The sequence below is a fragment of the Phalaenopsis equestris genome, unplaced genomic scaffold (genome assembly GCF_001263595.1).
Source record: "Phalaenopsis equestris unplaced genomic scaffold, ASM126359v1 Scaffold000523, whole genome shotgun sequence".
Taxonomy (NCBI): Eukaryota; Viridiplantae; Streptophyta; class Magnoliopsida; order Asparagales; family Orchidaceae; genus Phalaenopsis; species Phalaenopsis equestris.
The window spans coordinates 63,745-85,544 of record NW_018164963.1 but is presented as its reverse complement, the minus strand read 5'-3'; the positions used below and the strand labels follow the sequence as shown (position 1 = coordinate 85,544).

Sequence of the window (21,800 nt, the reverse complement as noted above, 5' to 3'; positions counted from 1 at the left end):
TTGCCAGGTTCGTTGAAATGCACTTTAACGATTTAAGGAGCTCTAAGGTTGTTTATGAAGAACTTACCAGATTTGATAGTTCTTAGAATTCCTGGAAGCGACACAATTGGTATATTCCATTTCATCATTCAAATCAGCATTAATTGCTTCAAGAACAAGCCGTCTGAAGTACCAGACCTAACAATTTAAAAAGAAGAGAATCATGCAGTAATACTGTGTAAATGAAAAAAGTTTCAAACTGCATGAAATAACACAAAAGAGGAATCCAATATATGCCACAATGTGCTATTTAAGTTGTGTTCCTAAATATGTAGAACTTTTAGAGCAAAATTTAAGAAACAAGACAATAGTTTACAGGCAAGTGAACAGCATGGTAACACACTGTAAAAAGACTGCATGTATCATTATCACAAGTTAAAGCTGTGTTCTTAATTAGTGACTCAGTTATGATAGGTCACAGCAACAAAGAAATAACATCCATTTTGATTTACATCAAAGATTTTAAGTTTATCTTCAATCTATATCTGATGCATCAATTCCTTGCTCTCTGTCCCCACACAAAATACTTCAGAAGTGTTTAGATGCAAGAAATTTGAGTGAAAGCATTTACGGATTAATAAATGTACTAAGAGGTTTAGTTGAGTCAGTTTGTTACGGAGGGTATTAAGTATGCTTAGTAGGTAAACTGGGTGTTCTTAAGAGTTTTGTTATGTCATAAATACTTTTCATGAGAGAATTGCATCAAAGAATGAAATAATATTTCTAACATGTTGCAAAGGTGTCCCATAAAATACCCAAGAACATCAAACACTAAAATCAAAGCAACCACTAATGAATGGACCAACTTGACAAGACTGACTGAAAGGATAGAAAAATTTGGGAAATTATACGCAATATTAATCGGCAATTGATTAGGTTGGAAGTCAAAATCGAGCTAGACTTGACTCCCAAACCCCATCTTGTCTAAAAAAGGTTCCAAAAGCCCACCACATTACGCACAATCAAGCCACGGCACATGGTTTTTTGTTTGACAGAAAAAGGCAGGTGCCCTTTGCTGCCACTGAATCCTTAGCAAATGATAAGCACTTGCTCAAGCTCCTTATTTGATTCATCTGGTCATGAACACATCATCTCCTACTCAAGAACATGTTCGACCTCCTTGCTTCATGCAACTAGCGATCCAAGTATTGGTTGAAGCTCATTTTCTACTGCTTGAAATTTCTAAAGACACTCCTAGCATGCTCAAGCTAAATCCACTCATTCCAGCATAATTGCATAAACCAATGAAATAGGTGAGGGACTAATTGTCACGACACGGTCTGTGGTTTGGATTTAATCAATGCGGGAATCAGACACTGATAATCATGTTCTTCTATTTTCATTTTTCATAACTAACGGTTTACAATACAAATGAAATGAAAAAAAAAATCACTAAAATAGTCAATTAAAGTAATACGGGCAAGTTTACCTCATATGTGGTTGTCCGTATTTCTATAAACATTTATATTATTCATCTTTTAATCAGAAGGTCACCCTGAAATATTAATTTAAAGTAATAATGAGCTACAAAAGTCAGTGGGTATCTCTACTTCTAAACTACAGTAATATAACGAAAAGATAACAATATATAAGCTAGTCACAAATACAATAAATCAATATAAATATATTAGACAATTTATTTTTTTAGATATAATCGTTCATGATAATTCATAACATGCTATGCATTTTATAACATCAGCAAAAGGTCTATCCTTTTACATATATACAACTATCACAGGAACACCGTCTAAAATTGTATCAATGAAGACACATCAATATCAATATCATTTTTTAATTACGTGCACAGGTGTCTTAGTATTCCTCTGCTAGTACCATAAAAAAGTAAACTTCATCATAATCAGTATGCATATACAATCGCCCTCTATAATTCATAGTATTCACATTTCATATTATTTAATATGTAATGCTTAATAAATAATACATAAAATATTTCAAATTATGATACTATTAGCATTCATATCAATATAATTGATAAAATTGAATAATAGAGAAATCAAGATAAATTCTTAAAAGTGCATTAATAAAGTGTCAATAACAATTCATACAGCTGATTTAGATGGAACAAAATGCTACCATAACTTAAAGAATAGGAGTATTCACCTTATTCAATAGTAGCCCTCAACCTTCAAACGGTTTTAAACTTCGTCTCCAATGGTTATATGCTATAATATCATTTAAAAAAAAAATTAAATCATATGATTTAATTATGCTTAATAAATCTTTCAATTAATTAAGTTATTTTAGTTTTTTGGTATGAATACTTCATTTTAAGTACTAATATCACATTAATTAAATTATCACCTGATGATTATATATATTTAAACATAAAATTTCTTTTGTTATATCATTATTTTTTTTCTTATTATATATTAAATTTATTTTAAAGTCTAGTATTTCATAAATTAACATTTAAGTCAATTTTTGTTTCGCATTAATAAAAATAATAAAATACATAATTAATTCATTAGGTAAAAATTACTTAAAACTCACCTTAACAAAGTCTTACGGTTTAACCTCCAACTCCTCCCTACGCTCAAGTTTGGTTTCCTTCTACCTGCCTCTCATTACAACGCCCTGAGCTGCAAGATTCTAGCCCGGGACAGCCTCACATGCTCGACGAAGCCCTTCATTGCCTCCTACATGAAATTTTGGTGCATCGATTGCTCAATAAATTCCTCTTCCTCCCTTCTTTGCCTTGCAATTGCGTACGAGATCGAAGTCACGTCTCGTCTTTGACTTTCCCATGTCTTCGCCCTCTTCCAAGTCAACGATAACTCTTCCTTTAGCTTCAATCGCAAGCTTTGTCACCCTCGTCGAGCACTAACACCTCACCTTCTTTGTTCGACGACCATGAACGCCATCGTTGATCGACTCCATTGCCTTATACTCATCCCACAAAGGTGAGTATTCCTCTTATTATTATTCTTCTTCTTCTTTTTGCCTCTCTCTCTCTCTCTCTGCCTCTCGGTCATGCAGGAAATCAATCGCTCAATGCTTGTGGTGATCAAACAAGTTCGTCTGACCCTTCTCGCTCTGTGCCTACTTACTTCATCTTCCTCCCTTTGCCTTTATTTAAATTATGCATTGAATCCTTCGCTTCATTTCTGATTCCAGTATCCAAACGCTTTCTTCATTTTACAAACCATTGGAAGCAGAGCGTTACAATCTTTCTCGCTTACAACTCGATGATGACACTTCACTCAGCTTCAATCGCAAGTTTTGTCACTCTGGTCGAACCCTAACGCCTCGTATCCTCTATTCGACAATTAAAGTCGTCGTCGTTGGTTTACATCATCTCCTTTAGCTTGTCTCACAAAGGCGAGTATTCCTCCTTTTCCTTATTCTTCTTCTTTTTTCTATTTTCTTGGACTCTCCCCCTCTCTCTATGTGCCTCTCAGTCATGCGGGAAATCACTCGCTCGATGCCTGTGGTGCTCAAATGAGTTTGTTGACCCTTCTCACTCTTTGTCTGCTTCCTTCATCTTTCTCCCTTCATCTCTATTAAAATCGTGTGTCGACTCCTTTGCTTCGTTTCTGATTATAGTATACCAAACACTTTGTTCATTTTACGAATCAATGGAAACCGAGCGTTACACTGATTGTCCCCTCCATTGCAATCAAACAATCATCCAAAACAAGTGTGACTCGACAGCCACCTCTTATAGATTCATCAATGTTTGCTACTAAATTTCATTATTTGAAAATTTTGCTTAAATTTCTTTGAGTTTCTTATGTGGATTTACCAAATTTCATTAAGTGCTCGTCCATAAGAGCAAGGTCAGTTTTGAAAAAGACTATAATGATAGGAATTATATAGGCTAATAAATGTAATTAAGTAACAGAATTGGGTTGTTTATAGTAAGCAACTAGCATGCTTAATAGGTAGAAAATGTGTTTAAAGAGTTATGTTATAAATACTCATCTTGTGGGAGTTGTATGACCAAAATACAACAAACTAGGTTGGACTAATTTAGGACAGCCCAACTAGGGGGCTCGCTACAAATCATCATGAACTCTCCTTAACTAGCATGAGCTAGATCAGATCAGTATGAATCCACCAAAATCCACATGGATTCGCCATGTACAAGGGCATAACACGATACCAAGGGAACTCATTTAGGCTACAATGAACCCACCGAAGTTCCCAATGACCCGCCCAAAAGAAAGGATTGCTCACCTAGTTTAAGAAGGCACACACCGATGAAATAAAATTATTTAGATCAAAAATACTCACCTCAAGTCAGAAAATATTCGTCCAAATATGAAGGCCACTCACCCTAACCATGAGGGAAGCCATTCACAAGGGCTATTCACTCCCTCCATCCTGCTAGGCGAGCTCACCAAACCAATCAATGACGTTGCCTCTTGCCCAAAAAAGCTTGCCTACATTGACTCTCCAAAGTCTTGCTACCTGTGATGACATATTTGTAACGATGCAATCAAGTGCTCGTTGTTTTATTATGAAGAATTCTAAGAAAATTTTATTCCACACAAATAATGAATTACACCCTAATATATGTAAGAAAGTGATCAGTATATCAATCCATAAAAATAGGAAATCAGGATCCCTCTGAATTAAAAATCTCATCATGATAAGAAAACAGAAAAATAGGCAATATCTAATAAAGGAAAAAACCAAATACTAAAATATATTCTGAGAAAAATAAATAAATTACTTCCTAATCAAGCACACGGGTCGGCTACTTTCTACACTCCCTCTCAAGCTCGGTTGTATGTATTATACAAACCAAGATTGGGGTTAAATTTATCATGGATGATCCTCGATATTGCTTTACTGAGAAAATCAACAATCTTAACTCTTGCTATAACATAACTTAAGTTGAATAATTTTATTGTTAATATTTTCTAAAATGAAATATCGGTAAATCTCGATGTGTTTTATTATGTTATTGTGTACAAAAATTTTCACCAAACTAATAGTTGCTTGACTGTCAATGAACATCTTAATTGTGTCATTTGTCTCAATCCTAAGTTCATTTAATAGCCTTGAAGTCATTTTTCTCACATATTCTTAGTGCAAAAGCATGATATTTAGATTGTACACTACTCTGAAAGACAACAATTTGTTTTTAGCTTCTTCAAATGACGAGGTTGTCCCAGACATAGTACCCAGTAGTTGATTTCCTATGAATTACTTCTCTTGCCCAGCTAGCAACTATGTATCTCAATGTTACGGTTTTCAGATCTTTTGAAAAGCAAATCATATCCATGAATCATCTTCAAGTATATCAAAATTTATTCCACTGCTTTCAAATGATCCTCACATGGATTATTCATGTATTGGTTTATATATTGACTAAGTAAGCAATATTAGGTCTTTTGTATGATAGGTAGAATTGCTTGCCCACAAATCTTTGATTTTTCATTGTCAATTGGACTACTTTTTTCACTTTTGTTCATTTTTGTTATTAGAATCCATGGGTGTGTCGGCATATTTACGCCCAAATAAGCCAGTTTTATTTAGCAGGTCAAAGTTAGAAATTTTTTAGGATATGATAATTCCCTCATTAGACTGAACCATCTCTATGACCAAAAAGTATCTAAGGGTCCCAAGGTCCTTGATCTCAAATTCTACTACAAGAATTTTGTTGAGTTTACTAATTTCATCTCACATCACCTATCAAGATAATGTCATCTATATATACTATAAGAACAGCAATTTTACCTCTATAATTGGATAAAATAAAAAATGTATAATCAGCTTGATAATGATGGTATCTATTTGTATTCACAGTTTAAACAAACTTATCAAACCAAGTATAAGGAGATTGCTTCAAGCAATATGAAAACTTCAACTAGCAAACCAGCCAATTATTTGACCAATTTTTCAGGCTCAGAGGTATAGTCATATAGACTTCATCAATAGAGAAAATATTTATTTACATCAAGTTGGGATAAAGGTCAATCTTGATTTACTGTAAGACAAAGTAGAACCAGAACAGTGTTGAGCTTGCAAAAGACACAAAGGTATCCTAGTAGTCAATCCCATGAGGCTGTGTGAAATCCTTGGCTACAAGTTTGACATTGAATTGTTCTACACTTTATCTTCTGGGTATTCAACTGTGAATATAAATTTACAACCAACAAGATTTTTCTACGATGTAACTCAGTATATCTTCATGTCTTATTATTTTTAGAGCTTGAATGTCTTCCTCAATTGCTTGCTTTCATGTTGGAATTTTTAGAGCCTCTTAGATAGAGTTGGGAACATGCACACTATCAAGGTTTTTCATAAAAGCCATGTAAGATGGAAACAACTTCCCAAAAACTACATATCATTAAACAGGATAACTAGTGCACTTTAAGACAAATTTCCTATGTCCAATTGGTTGGTTAGAGTCATCAACCAACAGTACAAGAGTCATGAGATAAAGAATCCATAATAATATGATAATCATAGGCAGGAGGGCTTGGTTTCACTTTTTTACGATCCCAAGTCTGCATAGTATCCTCCACAAGCTCAATGGTCTTTCTTCTTCTTGTACTGACACGAAGTTCCTGATCATTGGTGTCAAGTTGAGGTGAAGTAGAGACAATGGCATTGTTTTAGTGATGGAATTTGGTTCTCCAAGTGGAGCTAGTTGAGTGGTAGGATTTGATTCAGTTGATTGAGTAGCAGGACTTGATTCAATTGAAGGAAAATGATCTGAGTATCTTGCAACAGGTCCCATATATAATATTCCCTCAAGTTCTCCTAAATTTTGGATTTAGAAAAGTAAGATTGATTCTAAAAGAATGTGATATCCATGAAGTTGCATATTTTCTAAAGATTAGAGAGTAGTATGTATATCATTTTTTATTGGATATTTATCCTAGAATGATATATCTTAGAGACGTTGGATCAGGTTTAATTTGGTGTTATAAGCGGATGTGAACGAAGGCGAAACAACAAAAAAATTTTAATTGTAAGTTCGAAGAAAACGAGCAAATATTTAGATAAAACTCTATGAGAACTTTATGAAGAATTTAAAAATTTTAAGACTCAACTAGGCATCCTATTGAGGAGATATATGATTGTGAGTATGGCTTCCACCAAAAGTATGTAGGCACATAACTAAAGAACATAATGGCACAGGTCATCTCAAGTATGTTTATTCTTCCAGCGACCTCATTTTGTTGAGGAACATTCACACAAGAATTTATATAAATGATATCATATTTAGAAAATTAAAAACAGAAAATGAAATTAAAATATTCCTTAGTATTATCTATTTTAAGAAATTAAATTTTATTTTGGAATTGAGCGAAGATCATGGAATGAAATGATTGAAATATAGTGATTGTTTCAGATTTTTCTATCTACATTATTCTTGTAAGACCATCTATGAATAATACAAATCATTGTGCCCTATTTATATTTTTTACTCATGAGGGACCCTAAATACCGCTGTAAATTACAAAATAAGGATGTGAAGGCTTCTATTATAGTTTAGAAAATACATATTTAATATATTTTATAAGTTGACAAATTTCACATTTATAGAACTTAGACTTTTTATTAATAAATAAATATGAAAACATATTTTTAATGTAGACAAAATTTGGATGACCAAGACCACAATACCTTTAAATGACCTGACTTTTAAGTGAAATGGACATGGAATTGAAAAGTAGATTGACATAATTAAAATTAGACTCAGAAATATAACTTGATAGATGAACTTATCTATTGATGGGATTATTTTTTTGAACAAAAATAGACCACTATGTATCTCATCTGTCAATTAACTTCCCTTAATCCACTACTTGAAAATTATAAAAATTGAAATAAAATTTAGACATATTTTAAATCACAAGTTTACTGATTGAGAGTAGACTGCAGTCTAATTTTGAAAAATAAAGAACATAGTATAGAAGAAGATTTTTTGTCAATTTGTCTGATCCAATTCATGCAACTTCAGTGAATAAACCATCAACTATTTGTACTGCAAAGAGACTGGTATATGAGTTGTAATTTTTTAAGACATTGAAGTTTCCTGTCATATGATCTGAGGCTTCGAAGTCAACTATCTAAGATTTTAATTTATTGATTTGAATAATAAGAGTATGAAATAAAATATATTGATATGCTAACTGACTGGTAGGTTACTCGGCAGAGGATTATAGTACTTGTCCAGCACTGGAACCATGACTAAGGGTGAATTTGGGGTAGCTTGTACTTATCTGGAAAAGCGAACCGAGGGTTCTAACGGCGTTCCGCGTTTAGTGCAAAAACCAACTGTGTTTTCGGATAAGCTGCTCAAACGCAATTTCCAAATGGCGAGGTGGCGTACTCAAAATGCCGCTGCAGCAGATAAGCTGCCCCAAAAGGAGCCTAGATATTTTCTACAGTGTCTTAATTTGGTCCATGGTGACGGACTGAATTTTACATATTATTGATAGTGACTATAATGTTTGCATGATTCTACTTATCATATCTTCCATCATATGGCCTTCAATTTGCGGGTTTATCATATAATTTCCAATATTTTTTATTCAAATGACTCAATTTCATATAATGGATTCATCACAGTCATCCTTTCTTGGACTTATATTCTAAGAGTAATTATGATTGTACAAAGCTGACCCTTCAACAAATGGAATGATGTAGTTTTTTGTCATCATCAACTTCTTTCTGCTCTCCTCCCTTCAAACTTCTATAAGGGCCTTCTGAATGTTAGAAATTGGTTTAACTCTTATTATTCTCCCCGACTTCATCTAGGTCTTTAGAGAGGCTAAAAAGGAATGATTTTTTTTTTATTTATTTTTTTTAGTAATGTTCCTATACAAGGTAGAGTCATGAGGGCATTTCCCAAAAAAAAAATTTGTATATGTCCAATTGCAACCAACAATGTGTGAGTGTTGAAAAATTAGGTAACGCTCAATCCTCTTTGTTGTAAATCATGTTGTTTGGTCTCAATTTCAAATAACTTTAAGAAGTTTTTTGTGCTAGAGTAGGTTTCACGTGCAGCTCCCCTATCTCAATGGCTATCCTATGAAGCAAAAAGTTCTCTTCAAACTTCATGGCCATGAAATTTATTAACTATGATATAACCAAGTTTTCGTCAATTTTTCAGGCCCAATATTTGAAATGTCATTTGTGGAGTTGACATTTCACACGAGAGATGTCCATCCTTCTCTCCACCACAGATATACATGAAAACCGTTTGTGTCCATTGAAGAAAATTATGGTCATGTAGTTTATGGTTCATGATAAGATGAGAAGAGTTACAGGTATGATATGGACTAAAGATGTCGGCTCAGATCTAGAGGTGATCTCCTAGGAAGATGATTGTGAGTTCATGTCATATTTGGTCATGATAAGAGTGTCAAGCCGAACATAATTAGAGTTTAGTTATGTGATGTGAATCCTGTGGTGAGGAGCCCAAATCAAGAGGAAGAACCTGCTGCTCAAACAAAAATGAGAGAGGAAGATCTACCAAAACAGCCAATGAGAAGTAGGATCATCGGAGGAGGTGATTATGCAAAGCCACAATCACTTTACGCATGAAGTTGTCTATGTGAAGGAAGCGAAAGCAAAGGCGTTGAACTGAGTGAGAGGGTTGCACAGGAGATGTGTGTGGGATGAGAGAAGACACGTTCTTCAAAAACATCTCATGGGTGATGAGTCGTGAGTTTGCACTTGCATGGGAAGTGTTCTCTGAGTGCAGCGCTTACGAGAGATGATGTTGAGTGTGGGGGTTGTTTGCAAGTTCACGATGCAGAGGTTGAATGGATCGCAAATGCGAGCCGAGGGAGGGCGGCTACAAGTGTGCAGCTCTCCTATCTCCTTGGCAATATATGAAGCAGAAAGCTCTCTTCAAACTCCATGTCCATGAAATTTATTAACTATGATATAACCAAGTTTTCGTCAGTTTTTTAGGCCCAATATTTGAAATGTCATTTGTGGAGTTGAGATTTCACACGAGAGATTCTCTACCACAAATATACATGAAAATAGTTTGTGGTCATTGAAGAAAATTATGGCATGTAGTTGATGGTTCACGATAAGATGAGAAGAGTTACTGGTATGATAGGGACTAAAGATGCAGGCTCAGATCTAGAGGTGATTTCCTAGGAAGAAGATTGTGAGGTCATGCCATATTTGGTCATGATAAGAGGTTCAAGCCAAACAGAATTAGAGTTCAGTTATGTGATTAGATTCCTGTGGTGAGGAGCCCAAATCAAGAGGAAGAACCTGCTGCTCGAACAAAAAGGAGAGGAAGATCTACCAAGACAACCAATAAGAAGTAGGATCATCGGAGGAGGTGATTAGGCAAAGCCACAATCACTTTAGGCATGAAGCCTCTATGTGAAGGAAGCGAAAGCAAAGGCGTTGAACTGAGCGAGAGGGTTTCACAGGTGATGCGTGTGGGAGGAGAGACAACACGTGCTGCAAAAAAACCTCATAAGTGATGAGTCGTGAGTTTGCACTTGCATGGGAAGTGTTCTCTGAGTGCACCGATTACGAGAGATGATGTCGAGTGTGGGGGTTGTTTGCAATTTCACGATGTTGAGGCCGAACGGATCACAAATTTGAGCCGAAGGAGGGCGGCTGCAAGACTTGTGCGAAATAAAAGGGCCTACTATATATAATAAAGTGGTTGTCATATCAGCCCAAAAAAATAGGAAATCTAAGTCCTTTTGAATAAGGAACAATATCTAATAAAGAAAAAAACTAAATATTGAAATATATAATGAGTAAAGAAAATAAATTTCTTACTAATCGAGCACATGAGACAGCTACTTCTTACAGATTACCCAATCTAGAAAAAATATAATCCATAATGTAGCATGCGAAAAAAATATAAATTTAAGATCAAAGGGTCATTTTAGGAAAGAATTCTTTTACATATAATAATAAGATACCGTGATTACTTTCACCCTCTCCATAAGAACTTTCTTTTTCCTCATCCACTTTCTTGTTAATCTTGTTGGTAAAGTAAAGGCTTATTCACATATAAATTTGGATTTCAATATCTTGAAAGATGAGATAAAGCATGGACAAACTAAGTAACAAAAGAGATGATTTTCGAAAATCTAAGAGCAAAACCAATGAGATTTAAGATCTTTATTCTTAACATATCATTCACTACAATTTATAATCAATAAGGCAGCACAAAACTCATATTTGCCCAAACACAAGTTTTTTTTTTTTTTTTGGAAAATTGAGCCCAAATGACAATATATACGATTTGAACTCGCGGCCTAACAGTGGGAAACTAACCCCAAAAGTTAATCCAAAAAATATTGCCTACCAATATTTACAATTCACAACAAAATTATGAAATATGGCACTTCAAAGTGTGTTTCATCTCTTGCATGACTAATTGAACAAGCCAAAAATCTAAATTACTATGGTTTGAGAATTCCATTAGTTAATGTAATTTGACAGTTGGAATATCAATCTTTTGCAAAACCTCACCACTTGGATCACATCAAACGTTTTTATAGAACTCATTGATCATTTCCTCAAGCTCAAATAAATCATTAAAGAGTAGTTTGTCTAAACTTGTGTAGCATTACAGCGGGAATCAAACATTAGTGACCAATTATAATCAAAAAATTGACATTGATGGAAATAATGCATTTTTAATGACTTCCCATGGTAAGATTTAATAAACTCGACATGTTAGCTATTTCAATTTAACTCAACAATTCAAGGATTTCAACTATCTACTAATTTTGGCAACCCCAGCCACTCGACTACATGTTGATTAAATATTTTTCAGAAATCTCATCACATATAGTACTGCAAAAAGAACTCACTGAGGAGAGAAATCAATGATACTACAGCCTATAAAGTCTCTCTCTATTCATTAGTGACCAATTATATTCAAAAAATTGAAATTGATGGCAATAATTCATTCTTAATGACTCCCCATGATAAGATTTAATAAACTCAACATTTTAGCTATTCCAATTTCTCTCAACGTTTCAAGTATTTCAACTATCTACTAATTTTGGCAACCCTAGCTACTCGACTACATGGTGATTAAATATTCTTTAGAAATTTTCTCAGTATATATAGTATTGCAAAAGGAATTCACTGAAGAGAGAAATCAATGATACTACAGCCTATAAAGTCTCTCTCTATTGCTAGAAATATACTCAAGGAACACAACATTATGGCTATTAATTATTTATGCATTCTGCATTAGTGCAAAATTATACTCATTTTTTTTATCATTCATTCGATGGTTCAAGCAACTTACCAATTTACAAAAGATGGCCAAGGAAAGTCCTAGCCCAAGAATCCAACTAACCCCTTTAAGACAAAGATTTGGATGAAGTAGCGCATAAATCCATTTTATTAGGATAGCCTAAAAGGAAACCTTAGCAAGTCCAATTCCCAGTGAATCTTATCTAAGGATTTGTTTAGTTGGAAGGATTTGTAGTGCACTGTAATTTATCTACAGGGATTTGGGAAAATTATGTGTTTGGTATGAAGAAGTACAAGTACAATGTAAAGTTAAAGTTTCAATGAATTTAAAGTTCACTCCTTAATTCATTTTGGTTGAATTTATAATTCAGCCGATTTGACCGATTTTGAATTACGCTGTAAAACGCTATTAGCAAGCTGTCGCCCGTCGCCACCCCCACCACCTATCGTCGGCCGCTGGCCTCCGACCTCCCGTCGCCTACCGCTCACCTCCCAAATAAATTATTACATCATTTACTTCAAAACAAACAAAAAGTATAAAATCATGCATTTACTTTATAATGAACCAAACAACCATAAAGTATTTCAAATACTTTGTAATAGCAGTACTCTACAAACCCTTTACATTTTACTTCATTTTCAGCAAATAAAACAGCTCCTAAGGCGACAACAAAAACTCCGAACACATTCGAAGAAAAGATTGCCTTGGTCCCTAGCTTCTATTAAAAAGCCTGATTATTCATGAGACTCAAACATATCACCGAAGGGAATTCAACATTATGCAACTCAACATAAGAAAAATATCATGATTCAACATCAAATATTATTCTGAAGATATGTTTGCAGTTCATTTTTTAAAATACCACAAAAAAAGCGATGGATATGTTCATTATCAAAACAAATAAAAAAAACAATTCATGTACACATTTAGTCGAACAGTCATTATCTAAGCCAATGGGGGTGGGGGGTTAAACATAATGCTTTCTTGAAATTTGTTCATCATGTATGCTTGAAGCACGGCAAAATTAATAAATTTGGTGGGATTTGGCAAGCGAGAACTGTTTAGTTGCTTCGATCTCATTCTCTTTAACGACTTATAATTTAGCATTTCGAAGTAGCACTAATGAGAGAAATGAGCCAACCTTTCTCTCAAAAATTTTGACTCAACAAGAGGATTCTAACGAGTTGACTCTACTTCACAACTCAATGGTCCTTTGCTCGTGAAAAGATTTGATATCCACCAATACTTAGCCATCTTTTCTTTATATTCACATGAATTTCCATTTTACTTTCTGAGCTCCCATCAAAACCCCTCAAGATTTTATCATACGATGAAAATTCTTTAAGGGGACAATTCTCCTTAACTCATGTAACTCGACAATAAGCTAATAATTCTTATCTATTATATGCTTGTTCCAGTTAGCTAGAAAAAAGGAGCTCAATCAATAGACACTAGTCACCACATAATTTACTTGTATAGCTCATCAGACATCATCTTTCAAAGTTGCTCATGGAGATATTTTGAGAATATCACAAAACTAAGATCAAAAACTATTAGAACTAGCAACCAAATGTTCTTATATCTTTACTAAATTATTCCAAATAGATGAGTGAAAGCCATCTCTACTCTCCCCTTCTCAACCCTGCTTAACCTCAATAGCAGGGCCCTGGCTAGTTCCTCATTCAAAAGAGAGCCTATGATCATTGCAGCCTAAGTAGAAAGCACAAATGAAATCTCTAGTTGAAGGCCAAACCCGACCAACATCATATCTTCCTCGATATCACTAACAAATACCATCCATTCCTTCTTTGGAGATGAGGGCTCGGATATGTTCTCGAGAATGTCCTTCAGAAATTGACCAAGTCGGCATCAGTTTGACTTAACTTGACAAAATTGGAAATCACCAGGAATGCTAAAAACTAGAAAGCAATGAATGAGTCCTCGAGGCAACTCGGCATGATGTTAGGTTAACGAAAAATAAAGAAGTTTCATTTATCAATCATCTTGTCTATTGGTGGACAATTGAATAGCTATGTTGCATTAATCGACACCTTGGATGTATTCAAAATGCAAACCAATTCTCTGAAAATTGGTGTAAATACAGAAATCACTCTCGGACAGTTGCAAAGACGTTGCCTTGAAATGAGAGGCCTCACTCGAACTATGTTTATAGGCCATCTTTTGACCGTCATCTTGTTTTCGAGTCCTGATGTTAAATACCTTCATAAAAAAAAAAACTGGTGCATCTTTCAAAACTTTTACAATAAACATGAAGTGAAAATGATTGATTGATCATTCCACTCATTGCATATGCAAATAGACAATGGAAGTGACTATACTCGTGGATTAGTTTGTGTTAATCTTAGCGAGAACCAACCCATAATATCGAACAAAGCTTTAATTTCCAAGAAAAAAAAAGTTACAACCCAATTCTGAAATGATCCATGTAAAAGCATAGCTCAACGACATTGTCATTTTCAGGAATTTGCCCACTAAGGGGACCACACAAGAAAATCCCCACAAATTTTACATTCCCTCGTCAACAATTCAACATTATGACCTATGATTGGGGAAGTGCAGCTCCAATCCATCTTCAAGGATTTTTAGCACTAGCAAGAAGCACCTTCGACATTGCATTAGGTGCTTTGAGAGAAAAAAATAATAATAAATTGAGTTCAACTCAAATCAAAGATTCTCGGGTTAAGAAGAGAGAATAGGAGAGAATCAAATATACAAAACCATGAGTAATTTATAGAAGCAAAGCAGAAATTCAAAGCATCGAACAATTATTTCACGTAAGTCAGATCATCGAATTGTCATCAATACATCAAATTTTGATAAGCTACATGTCAAATCTCCAACATAAAAAAAATAATAATAATAATAATAATAATATAAATACAAAACCATCATAAGTAAATTAAGCATGGCCAACATTACTTACAATCTCACTTCAAATTCAGTTACAAGATATGTAGTCACACAATCTAACGAAGCTTCCACTACATGATCAAAGATCACTTCTCTTAAAAATAAATATTCAAATAAATTGCCAATTAACTCGACACAGTGATGAATTGGAAAGCCTAAAAAGACCATGTGTTTCTCCTTAGCATAAGTATCTCTCTCTTCAGGTTATCTAGCTCTTGTTTCAAGACATTGATGATCTCGAAAGATTCACCAATGTCAAAAATTTCCTAGTCAAACCTTCCAAACGAATATTTAGAACTCGGTAGAGAGTTGGATTTCAATGAATTTTTTTATGGATCTTTATTTTTAAAATTTACTTATAAATCGAGTACCATATTCCTCAACAATTCAAAATAACAAAACTGAACAGAAGTTAACAATCCTGCCAGCTCACCCTTCACTGCTCACTTTATAGGGTCATGTGCATCATTCTGCTAGCCGTAGAGTCAGCACGGGAGTCGACCACCTACTAACACTCATTAGATTACTTGGGTGTTGAGGCTAAGACATCTTGGAAAATTCTCATGTATTAATCTGAGTGGTGATCAGTAGAGAAAAACACCCACTAGTCAAGGCAGCCACATGAGTTTCCCCAAGGAGATCACTCACAATGGGAATTTCAATCACGTCCTCTTTCTTTCGACAGTCCAAATTACCATTTTATCTTCTTCAAAAGGAGAGTGGAAGATAATTTGATTTTTTAAGCTTTCTTTTCGTTCTTTCTTTGAACTACCTTTTAATATCAATTCAAGAAAAATTTCAGGCACAATTCATGGCTCGTGAAAAGAAAAATGTCAAAAGTATAGAAGAAAATTTCAAAGGGAATATGAGATATTTATAGGATTCATTTGCATATAACAACAATAACAACGAGCCTTTATCCCACTAAGTGTGGTCGGCTACATGAATCATTTTTCTCCATTACGTTCTACTGAGTGCATATTTTCATTTAATTCTAATAAATTAAGATCATTTTTATACAATATGCCCAAATCTTTTTAGGTCTACATTTGCCATTATTAACATCTGTTGAAGCTAAAACATCTACTCTCCTAACCAGATCATCAGTGGTTGACGTTTAATGTGGCCAAATGTTCTAAGACGACTCTTTCTAATCTTGTCTGCCACTGGAGCTACACCAACCCTATCACAGATATATTCGTTTCTCATTTTATCTTTATATGTCAAGCCACTCATCCACCTAAGCATTCTCATCTCAGCAACACTTAACTTTATTTTATACTTCTCTTTTAAAGGCCAACATTTTGCGCCATAAAGCAACACTTGACAATTGGATTCATTTGCTAAAATGACAATGTTAAATCATGAATAACCACATTGCTAACTCTGCAGGATTAATTTTTTATTCATTCTGTTGTTTTTTCTATAATTGCCTTCAAAAAAACAAAAAAATTAGAGAACTAAATGTATAACTAAAATATCACACAATGGGTTGGACAAGTTTAGGACAAGCTCAAAATGTGAACTCTTTATAGATCATCATGAACTTGCCCAAATTTGGCATGAGCTAGATCAAGTCAACGCCTAGTTTAAAAAAGCATTCATGGCACATGCCACGAGGTATTGCTCAAATTGAGGTACACAAAAAAAAAGATCTTAAGACTCATGCCTTCCCAACACCGTTGTTGTCGCCTGTTGCTTTTATTGTCATTGTCGCTTGTAATTGTCATGATGATTATTGTCATCATCGCCGCCCCCTCACCAATTCTTCCAAATACCATAATGTTTTAAAGTTTCTGCAATTGTAAACCCCCTTTTTTCATTTCTTTGAATATTTTCATAGGTTAAAATTTGTTTGAATTTTGAAACAACATTTTCATTCTTGAATTTTGTAAGAAAAGATTAGAGGCAAGGAGAAATCCATATTTGATAAAAAAAAAATCCAGTATGGAGACATGGTTTGTAAATCAACAATGGAGGCAACAATAAGACACGTCCTTTTGAAATGTAATTAGTAAAAAAAAAATAGTTAAAGGAGGTGTTACATAGATGAAAGAACATTTCTCCAACTCGCATAAAAATGTTACACTATATACTAATGTGTCTAAAACAATAAAAAAGAGGATATTCAATCCTACATGAAAAAGGCATCTTGCACAGCATCAATTTGATGGTAGAATTGAAGTCGGCTCTTACTATAGAAGTAAAAATAGTGTTAAAAACTCATCATCATCATTGCAACCGATGTCAGGTAGAGGTATAAAAGTCCATAGATCATTACATGATAAATGTAGAGACTAATAGGGGTCATAGAGTGGGGTCAACTGCAGCTCAAAAGATGTCTCCAGAGCATATTAGAGAGGTTTGTAAATGTGTTTGCATCGATATTAAGAGATTTTTTATGAGAATAACATTCCATTTAATGTGACAACTTCCCTTTCTTACTTTAATATCATATGTTACATAGGTGCTTATGATGCAGACTTGAAACCCTTATATTTGCATGATTTGAGGATATGGGTGTTGAAGGAGCCGAATAATACAAAAAAAACATAGAAGAGAGCAAAAGAACTTGAAATCAGACTATAGTAACAATCATCTAAAATAAATGATTTGACATAAAGAATAAAGTTTAATCAATAATCAAATGAACAATACATATAGCACTGTATTTTTGAAATTTATAAAAGCATTTGATCAAGTGAAGGATGTAAAGTATTATTTTAAACAGCTTGATAGAGTCATAAAAGAGATTTGAGAGCATTTTGTGGTCCAGCTTGTGATAAAAACTGTTAGTGCTTATAAGACAATTGAAAATAAATTGATGAAGAAGACAAAGCATTTATATTGGACATCATAAATTGCACACTACATAGACTTAATTTTAGAAAAGACTAGTGACTTACACAAGATAACAATGCCCTGATAAAAATAAAAAAGATCAATAAATTCGTTTATAACCGTACATGAGTATTAACTTCGATAAGAATTTTTTTAACAAATAACTACTCATATGCTTTACTATAACAAGATTTGTTATAGACTTGTTAACTCTACAGAGCATGTTGAAACCTAAAAAACCAACGAGCGTAATGTTCACTTCCACTTAATGGCTTAGCAATGCATGGTTGAAACAAAATAAGGGAAAGAAATCAGATAAATACAAGATTTTAGTCAATAATAATCACCATTAATTCAGAACTTGGACGTAGAGAAAAAGCCAATTATGAGTTTTATTTATAATGCAATGGATGAGACCAAAGAATTCATAGCCCATAACTTAGGATGAGAAGAGACTAGTTACAAGGAGATTTGAGATATCATTGTTGAGAAATGAGAGCTTCAACACCATCGGCATTTGCATGTTGTTTGGTTTTTTTTTTCTCAAACAATAATTTTAAAAATGTAGAGAACAAATCTACCAATCCTGATCCCGAGTTAAGGTTATATCATTGCATGGATAAATTGATTCTTGGTCCAACTAAGAGGGTAACTGTTGATTTGCAACTTGTTCCATTTAGGAATAATGAAAACTTCTTTGGGTTATAGCAAACAAATTATATCGTTGCAAAATCCTCTTTAGAAAGTTTTTATTGTTTGATGTGTTCTTTGAAATAATGATCAAGTATCTAAATTTTAAAAAAAAATTTAATCATACCATTTTTTTTCAAATGAAGTTGAATGGTGGATCCAGTTTCATGATAACATTTCGGAGTTATAATATTTTGTTATTAAAGTATTCGGACTTATATGCTCATCATTTCAATGTGAGCACAATTTGAGCACATATAATAAAATTCACACAGAAAATCTGTTTAATAATATTAAGATTGATTTCTTTTGGTGTACATTATATATAACAAGAGATTACATGAAAGAAATTTAAATAAAAAACTTTTAAAGGTTTACACGAACCTCCTACTATGTGAAAATACACCAGCAGATAATAAGTGGTTTGTAATGACAATAATGGAGTTAGATCATCTAAAAGTTATAACGAAAAAATTTAAACATCGATTTTGATGAAGACAAGGCTGGCGCATCTACCACAAGCGATAAGGCATAAAAGAAAATGTATTTATAAAATTTATATATTTGATATTATATTAAATTTTAATTAATATAATAGCATTTTATTGATTATCTTTTACCATTGACTAGCGAAGGAAAGCTGATGAAGCTGAAGAAAAAGGAGAAAAATGAGAAACTTAGATTTGGTTGAACAAGAGATTAGGGAGAAAAATGAGAGAACTTGGATTTGACTGAACAAGAGATTAGGGAGAAAATTATTTATTATAATGATGACTCCAATAAAATCTCATGAGTGATAAGAGTGCTAAGGGTTTTTGATTATTTATTATATTACTTTTTAAATTTATAAATGTTAGTGTTGGATAATAAAAGTAAAAGAAATCTATTGTGCTAACTCATTTCATCATATTTTACTTTAATATTTTATGTTATTTTCATTTCATATTTTATGTTAGTTTTATCAATCAATATTTAAATTATAATTTTGCTTTGTGCAATTCGTTATATGATGTTTTGTGCTTGAGCAATTTGTTATTTGATATAAGCGCAACTTGTCACTTTTTACTATGTTAGGAGGTTAACATGTCTTTTTTTAATATATTTATATGTTATAATTCTAACATATTAACTTTTACCTTTATTTCGACTCTACATAATTTTCAAACTATGAGACTTACACATCAAAATGTCACTAGACTTACGAGTCACCTCACAAATGGAAAAGACCTCAATACCCAGTTGTAAAATTTTAAACATTATTTATGATTTATGTATTTATGACAACAAATAAAATCAAAATATTTATAATTTATGTATGCTTATGCCTCGATCCGCCTTGAAACTCGCACCTTATCTCACTAAGGGAAAACGTCTCCATCCTTGATTTTTCTTTTTTAAACCTTAAATCATATTGAGCCAGCCAAAATTTGCATTGATTTGTCATGCATGAGGATTCAACACAATCCAAAGGAAACCGGTTAAAGTTATCATGAACCCATCAATGATCTCGATGAATTTCCTAAGGAAAGGACTAATTGCCTCGTACAAAAAGGCACTCAACCAATTCAGGAGAGCTCATTTGGGTCAAATAAAATCATTCAAGTCAAAAGCACTTGCCTCACCCCAGAAGGTGTTCTCACTAGCCTAAAGATCACTCACTCGAACCACGAATGGACTTACCAATTCCAAAGAGATATTCGCCCAAGTTAGAGGGGTATGGCAAAACCCTACATTCCTCCAAGCAATCTCGCCCAACCAGCAAGCGATCTCATCCACTTAATTGCATAGGCCTCTAAGCCCGAGGGCCCAACCAGCTACTGATTTCATCCACTTAATTACAAAGGCCTCTAAGCCCAAGGCACCCAACAAGGGAGACGTCCACATGTAATCTCCAAAAGCTTGATTCTTGTGCCCATGTCTGTATAACAACCCAATCATCTGCTCTCCAATTTATTACCTATTCTTTAAAAATGCAGTTTTTCATGTCCCCCCATAGAAAAACGGCTAGTTCTTTTAGTAAATAACTGATAAAATATTGGGATCTCTTCAGCCCTCTGAAATAGAACTTTCCCTTTTCCTCATTCTCTTTCTCGTTGATCTTATTAATAAGGTACATGCTTATCCATGAATACATTTGGACTCAATAGGTGTATTAAGGCATCAAAAAATGAAAAAAAACAACTGACTTCTGCAGTAATTCTTCTCTTCTTACTCTTTATCACACTATTTTTGGAATTGCTGGAGTACCCGAAAGCATTGTTTATCTTTACGATCCACCGGAATCGTTAAAAAAAAAGAGTAAAAAAGCTTAAAACTAACTGATTGTGGGTTCACAAACAACCCATAAATTATTGAAATTTTCTCCACCACTTTAATTCAATTCATACAAAACCTTACCAATCGCGTTTCCTGAATCAAAAGGCATAACGAAAAAGGATTCACTTATGTAACGAAACTTCGTAAAAGTTAATAGACTAACGGTATAGTTGCCGGGATTCATGCTGATAGCCTCGGCGGAGAGATTGAGGGCGCGTTGGCTTCGCTCGCCGGAGAGGTAAACTGCCCGGAAGTAGTCCATCGTCTCCCGGAAGTCGTCCCGGTAGGCGATGGGCACGACTGGGTGGAGCCCGTCGTCCTGGGGCACCGGCTTCACATCCGACCATTCAGGTCGCCGGCTAAAGGGCACCCACTCGTCTTCGTCCGACGACATTACTACGCAGCTAAGGATGAAGGCAGCTTGTCGTGTACAATTGTTATAATCCACCGACCCCCGTAGCCGGGGCAAAACCAAGTTTTTTTTTTTTTTTCGTCCAAATCTAGCGACTGTTTGGTTGCTTACATCCTATAAATCTGAAATTATAAAATCTTAAAATCGGTTAAATCCTAAAAATTGTTTCATATATTAATTAAATTTTAAAGTGGTTACATTAGAATATTATTTGATGTGTTAATAGATAAATTCTAATAAATTCAAAATATTTGTTTGGTAATCTTAATAGGATTTACTAATTTGGGACTGTTTTGCGCAGGTGCAACTTATTAATAAATTGTTCTGCCATCAAAACTTTTATGAATAATTTGGTTATTTGTTTTATGCAATTTTAAAACAGTTGTA

The 21,800-nt window shown here is 33.9% G+C and overlaps 1 protein-coding gene across 2 annotated transcripts in view; it reads right to left on the bottom strand.

The window, feature by feature from the left end:
• LOC110028754 (protein farnesyltransferase/geranylgeranyltransferase type-1 subunit alpha) overlaps positions 1-21,452 on the bottom strand; it is a 37,233-nt gene extending 15,781 nt beyond the window's left edge. For both annotated transcript variants that reach the window (XM_020730731.1, XM_020730732.1), the window contains exons 1-2: positions 21,165-21,452; positions 68-177 (exon numbers count right to left, since the gene is read on the bottom strand). In XM_020730731.1, coding sequence (XP_020586390.1) covers positions 68-177; positions 21,165-21,395 — 341 coding nt within the window. In that variant the 5' untranslated portion in view covers positions 21,396-21,452. The remainder of the gene's footprint in view (positions 1-67; positions 178-21,164) is intronic.
• Between the last annotated feature and the right edge of the window lie 348 nt (positions 21,453-21,800).